Source organism: Gadus morhua, chromosome 18 (assembly GCF_902167405.1).
Source record: "Gadus morhua chromosome 18, gadMor3.0, whole genome shotgun sequence".
NCBI classification, from domain to species: Eukaryota; Metazoa; Chordata; class Actinopteri; order Gadiformes; family Gadidae; genus Gadus; species Gadus morhua.
Window position 1 is genome coordinate 19,607,437 of NC_044065.1, and position 6,836 is coordinate 19,614,272.

At 51.5% G+C, this 6,836-nt stretch overlaps 1 protein-coding gene across 1 annotated transcript in view; it reads right to left on the bottom strand.

The window, feature by feature from the left end:
* The window catches only part of LOC115531626 (putative protein MSS51 homolog, mitochondrial), a 4,206-nt gene extending 2,529 nt beyond the window's left edge, over positions 1-1,677 (bottom strand). Inside the window, exons 1-4 of the mRNA XM_030340984.1 lie at positions 1,401-1,677; positions 733-888; positions 514-638; positions 1-262 (exon numbers count right to left, since the gene is read on the bottom strand). The exon at positions 1-262 is cut by the window's left edge and continues 305 nt beyond it. Coding sequence (XP_030196844.1) covers positions 1-262; positions 514-638; positions 733-888; positions 1,401-1,414 — 557 coding nt within the window. The 5' untranslated portion in view covers positions 1,415-1,677. The remainder of the gene's footprint in view (positions 263-513; positions 639-732; positions 889-1,400) is intronic.
* Positions 1,678-6,836: the final 5,159 nt, after the last annotated feature.

A 6,836-nucleotide genomic window follows, 5' to 3' on the forward strand; every position in this document is an offset into this window, starting at 1 on the left:
AGGCCGAAGACCCGCAGCCCCCAGAGGACGCTCAGGGGCCTGGAAAAGAACTCGCTGCAGACCCTCCAGACGGACTGCTCCAGGGCCCGGGGGTCCGGCCGGGGGCGGCCCGCGTTGGTCCACATGTTGGCCATGGAGGGGCTGGCGAGCAGGGGCTGCAGGCGGAGGGAGAGCTCTCCCTGCATGGCCAGCCAGTCCTCCCAGGCCCTCACCTCCCCCGGGGCCCGGGGCCAGGGCTCCACCGTGGGGAACGGGAGCTCTCCTGCAGACCACAACCATGTGGACCACTGTACCACTATAATACTACTACCATACTATATAACACTATAATATACTAATACTACTATTCCTATAAATCCTGGGACTACCTCACAACAGTCAAACTAGCAATATCATTATTTTCTTCTTCTTCTTTATTATTTTCTTCTAAATTATTATTTATTATTTATATATAAAGAAAATTTGAAATATTACTCTTTCTTACAATTAATTTGTAATAGGAATAGAGCCTACCTTTGAATACCAGCCATTCAACAAGTCTGTCTATGGCCACTAGGTGGAGCTGTGGGCAGGCCTTCTTGTGTTTTGGCCAGTCCGCCTTCTGACACTCTTTACAGCAGTAGTTCGCGGCTAGACATCTGGGGGGACACAAGCGCAGATTAAAATGAATGTAGGCCTATAAATCGCAAACTCCCGAGAGAGACGGGTAGAGATTCTCTCTTCTCCCCTCACCTGACGCAACGTTTAAGGCTCTGTGAGGCTGAGAGTTGATTGGAGCGCTTCTCGCAGCTGGCACAGACTCTGTAGGATTCCTCCAATTTCTCAAACATCTCCTTTTGGGAGCGGGACGCCAGGGCGGCCATGGCGGCCTTGATATCCAAAACAGCTCTTAAGAGAATAAGAATCCACACACGGCTGCTCTTACAACAGGTGAAATTAAACAGGTGACACAGTCTCAACTATTTTAGACGGGGGCTATAAATAGGCCGTGTGTGTGTGTGTGTGTGTGTGTGTGTGTGTGTGTGTGTGTGTGTGTGTGTGTGTGTGTGTGTGTGTGTGTGTTTACTTGTGTATCAGAATGACACAACAGGGTACCACGTGGAGGAGTAATGAATGAATAATAATATTTATTTATTATGGGCTCCCTTACAATAGCTTCTAGAGACGGTGCGTATTCACACAACGTAACGTTAATCTCTTGATATTGAAAAGAAAAACTCAATTCGACGCCGAGAAATCCTGCAATATGATCTACTGAAGAACCGTTTCTGTTTCTTACGGAGGTCGATCGCCTTGAAGTTTGGAGGACATTAAAGTTTTAGAATGTAAATCAAAGTTGCTGGCAAGAACTGAGGGAAATTATGTATAATTATTATTGACTAATGATTAAATCCTCTTACCTTTCATGGTCCATGGTGGGCAGCGTACTACTGGTCGACTTGAGTGGGGGCAGAACGGCCAGGGGGCTATACCACCTGTGACTGTCCTTCTAGAAAGGTCTGACATGTCCAGACAGGCATGGTGAAGACCAAACCTCAAGACAAATTACTATGAATAACATATTTTTAAAATATTTATAGCTTCATGGAATAATGGTACTGATTATCATATTCATATTCATATTTTACCAAGCTCTCGTTTTAATATGCCAGTTGTACAGATTCCGTCCACTAGAGGCCAGTATTAGCCTGGCTCCGCCCGCCTAAGTACTTCCGCTCAATTTGAATTTCCCTTCAGTACTCTCGCTGTTTCCCAAAGTGAAGGCTGCAGCCTTGCTAGGACGCGTCCTTGCTAGTCGCGTCCTATGGAGATGAGACTAGAGTGCTAGCTCGAGTGCTTCCTAGCATTTGTAACGTCGGACTTTGGGAACGACTTGGTAGTGTGGAAGCGCTTACGCTTCCGCTTTTTAATACTGCGTGTCCGCTTGTAAACACATGTGCGCTTATGAATAAAACATGGCAGCAATCAAGCTGATCGATATTTATTTGACTTTTGTCTGTTATGAATGCAGTCATGTCTCCTTCGCATGGAGCCTCTTTGGGGAAGTCACAAAAGCTTTGTTGCGGTTGATCGAATCGTCTTTATTAAAAGGAAAATCCATTACATTTTTATAAAACTAAGTGAATTTGTCTGAGAACTGCATCCAACTGCATTCATGCATCACATTTACAGTACAGTTGATTACTATTATGCAGGGGGGAAAAGACAAAGAAAGAGATGATAAACATGTATTTATTTGGATATATTATTTAACGGATCTGATTCATTCATTAATATATGCCTACAATCAACCAGTGCTTTGAACATATAAGTATATCATATAAAATACAATTATATACGTTCATTCAAAATTACAAATGATCGGTTGTGCATTCATTTTACAACATTGGATAGTCGTATTTTCCCTTCCACCGGTAAACAAATGTTTTTGCGCCACCCTAAGGCGCACAAAAGCCTCCGTTTGCTGGGCTGACCCTAAAAAAAACGATTCAACACAAACATAAATAGGTTTACATAAATAATGTAATCTTGTGAGCGACTAAATTGACAGTGGTGTTTAACACCAGCTACGTCCATGCAAAATATAGCAACGTATCATTAAGTTACAATGAGATGCGGGGCGCTCCTCTGTTTGAGCGACTCGTGATTGAAAGGCTACTTTATTACATATTTAATTTACTTTTTCACATTTTTGTCGAGTTTAAATCGTGACAATATTCGTATGACTTATGGCTACTGTCAAATCTGCGTTGGAGGAATTCAAAAGCCATTCTACATCAAGTTATGGAGGTTTATTCTCTGCTGGGGTCACCACGTATCCAAATCCACCGAGACGCACTAGCGGACCTTCTGGAGCTTCAACTCGCTTGCCAGACAGTTGATTTATCACCCGAACAACTGGATTTCTTACCAACAACTCTGATAAAGAAGACAATACGGAGGAAAAGAGGATCGAGAGGAGGAATTAGGAACAGGATAGGAGACGAGGAAGTAAGCTCGTTGCCAGGGCGGCGCGTGCAGTCGCAGCGGCCCCTCTTGAGATCTGTGAGATTGAGATTGAATGTTTGAGTGTGAGACGTCCTACGAACATAGTTTATGACAGGGAAACAATATTAAACATTAGGACATTGCAAGCGAGTAACATCACTGGCATTCGCTGGCATCTGGACATACTACGCAAACACAGGATACTAACGGACACTGCCCGCAACTGCCCGGAGGAGGGAGCAGCAGAGACGGGGTGGACGTAAACAAAGTAACTGAACAGCTTCTTTCAGCTCCTACCCTCCAAGAAGCGCTATCGCAGCTTAAGATGCTCCACCACCAGGCTGTAGAACAGCTTCCTGCCTCAAGCTGTCAGGATGCTCAATGCACCAGCGTCCCAGATCTTCTCACTGGACTTTATTTATTATTTATTTATTCATCATCGGGACGTTTGTTTGAAATGTATGTGTACTTGATCTTGATCCGTGAGAAACGCCTTCTCGTTTTGTTGTTCAATCAACAAAATGACAATAAATTTGATTTGATTTGGATTTGAAGTTGCAAAAACGTTTGAAAAGTGGCACAGGTCTTTAGGCTTTATTATTATTATCATTAACATGATGAATCTATAAAAAGCAATACGGCACAAAATATTTCTGAAAACTAATATAACTTCACTTCATTTGAATGTGTACTGCTCTGCCATTTTCAAAAACCCGCCCAGTGAACGCAGAGGATTGTGGGTAGTTCTATTTCATGTAGGCTACGCCGTCTAGGCTTCGCCTTATGGGCTTGTCCCGTGCGCGCGCCTGCGCGCGCTGAAAATTCAAACTATGCACCTATCAGCGTGGGCACCGCCCACATTTCCCACGGTATCGTGTCTATATAACGCGGTGTATACCGTCGCTCATCCTCCCTTTTCTTTCAGCACTTGTGCTTATCAGCGAGAAATTGAGAACTACTATTAAGAACTACAACACGGATCTCCCAAGCCGGTGGCAGCGGCTCGGGCGAGGCCGCGGACAAACGGCCCTTTTCAGGGCCACCTGAGAGCGCTCCTAGAGCTAGGTCCTTTTCAGGACTCCTATGCGCCTCCTGTCCCGCCTCCCTGGCACCGGGTGACGGGCACTTGGCATGCTTTTGGTGCCTCGGCGCCGACCACGCCGCGGCTGCTATGGCGGCCCCCGTCTCCTGTGTCGCCTGCCGGGAGCTGCCTGAAGAGGGGATCCTCTCCAGGCATCTCTTCTTTTCCCCTGCGGTGGAAATGGCTGACGCCATCGACCTATTCGGACCTGACGTCGACGATGGCATCATCGACGCCTCCCTGGACGACGTCTTCGGCGACTCGGCGTCCGGTTTTTCCCGCTCTCGGGTTACAACCGCCACCGTCATACAACACGAGGGTCCGCGCCGGATGACCGATCTCTTCCGGGAGATCATGGGTGAGGCGGCGGCCATCAAAGGGATTCCCATGCCGGCCCCGCCTCTCGCCCCACGTATCTGACGATATGCAGGGCGAGTGCTTTCGCACCCCATCTTTTTCCCGGCGGGTTACCCAGTGCCCCTTGTTCCCGCCTTGCAGCACTTGTTTATTGCTGCAGGTGAGGACCCTTCGACCCTGAAGGCTCCGGTAAGATCCTACACGGATTTCACCAACGTGGAGGGGTGGGCCGATACTCAGGCGAGGGGGATCCCTCGTCTGGAGCCTCCCCTGGCAGCGCTTCTCTGTCCGGGCGCTGGATGGCTCCTTAACGAAAAGCCGCTGCCCCCCGACCGCCTCCAGAAGCAGATTGTCGGCCTAACGGACAGGGTGTTCGTTTGTGCCTCTCAATCCGCGGCGGCGGTCAACAACATCGCCCTGCTCTCCTCTGCCATGGTCTCCTTGTCGGCTGACAGGGAGGCCTACGGCCCGGAGGAAGCCGCGAGATGGCTGGCGGTTTCCCGCTTTTCCAGCGCCATCCTCCAGTTATGCCAGCCGATAGCCGTTTCGGCCGGCCAGCATATGGCGTGGGCTACCATGATTCAAAGGGTCATATGGCTCTCCCACACTGCGGTGCCGGAACGAGAGCGGGCCAGCCTCGTCCAGGGTCCACTAGCGCCGGATGGCCTATTTGGTCCCAGGTTCTCCGAGGTGCTCGCGCACCAGCAGTCAGTCCGTGAGAATCGTTCCCGGTTCGGGACGATTCTCACGGGCTCCTCCCGCCAGCAGGCTGAGAGGAAGCGGGGTCTAGGCCGGTCCCAGCGTTCCATGGGGCCGCCTCCGACTCCAGCCCCGGTGCAGCAGCTGCAGCCGCCGCGCACGGGGAGAGCAGCAGCGCCACGGACCGGGAAGTTCCGGACGCTTGCTCCTACTTTTTCTTTCCCTATTAAAGAAAAGAGTAAAGACCGTTCGGCCGAACGGCAGTACATGGTACCTAAAGAGCGATATTCCCCAGGCCACCTGCGTCCTACGCTTGTGGTGCGCTCCTCCATGTTGCCTCTTTCCCCCTCTCAGCCCGGTGGCTGTAGGGTGGCGGTCGGACGGCGTGTTCACATGGCCTCTGGTTCACCTGCTTCTAAGAAGCGGCGTCCCTTGGAGCCTCGTGTGAGAGAGGACGATTGGTTCACATCCCTGGATCTCAAGGATGCTTACTTCCACGTCCCTGTTCGGCAGGCGCACAGAAAGTTTCTCCGCTTTGCCTTTATGGGGATGGCGTACGAGTACCAGTGTCTGCCGTTCGGCTATTCCCTGGCTCCGCGCACCTTCTCGAAGTGTGTGGAGACGGCGTTGGAACCGCTCAGACGTCAGGGAAAGAGGATTCTCTTCTACCTAGACGATCTGCTTATTCTGAGCAACTCAGAAGAGACCGCGAGAAGGGACACCATGTTGGTGATAACCATCTCTCCTTCCTGGGTTTTGCCATCAACTGGGAGAAGAGCTCCCCGCTCCCCAGCCGGCAGACAGTCTACTTGGGGCTTTGCCTAGACTCAGCCACCATGACTGCGATGCTTTCGCCTCCTCGGCGAGACGCCATCCTGTCGGCGCTCTCCCGTTTTCACGTTCGCAGAAACGTGACCGCACTGTCCACCATGCGCCTGTTGGGGCTGATGGCAGCTGCCCACCCCGTGGTCCCCCTGGGTCTGCTTTTTATGCGCAGACTCCAGCGGTGGTTTGCTCGCCAACGGTTGGACCCCAGGCGACACAAGCTCAGGGTGCTCCTCGTCCCCCGTTCGGTGTCGCCAGACCTGGAATATTGGAAAGGACCCTCTGCCCTTCTCAAGGGTGTTCCACTGGGCAGGGTGGCGTCCTACGTAGTGGTCTTCACGGACGCCTCGTTGACGGGTTGGGGAGGAACGTGCCTCTCTCACTCGGTCGGAGACGAGTGGCGCACGCCCCCTACAGCACACATAAATGTGTTGGAGCTCGACGCTGTGAGGAAAGTGCTGTTGCATTTCTTTCACCTGGTGCGCGGCCGCCACGTTCTGATCAGGACAGACAGCGTGTCGGCGGCGGCGTACATCAACAGACAGGGGGGAGTCCGCTCCCCTGCTCTCCACCGAAAGGCGGTCGAGCTCTGGCTTTGGGCTCATCAGTATCTCCGCAGTCTGAGAGCCCTGCATATCGCGGGCGCCCAGAACTTTGGGGCGGACCTCATGTCTCGAGGCGGTCCCCGCCGAGACGAGTGGCGGTTACATCCCGACATTGTCAGACTGATCTGGCAGAGGTTCGGGACAGCGCAGGTGGACCTCTTCGCGTCCCGGGAGAACACGCACTGCAGGTGGTGGTTCTCCCTCAGCCCTCGGGATCTTCCCCCGTTGGGGGTAGATGCGTTGGCACACACACCTTGGCCGCGGGCTCTCTTGTATGCGTT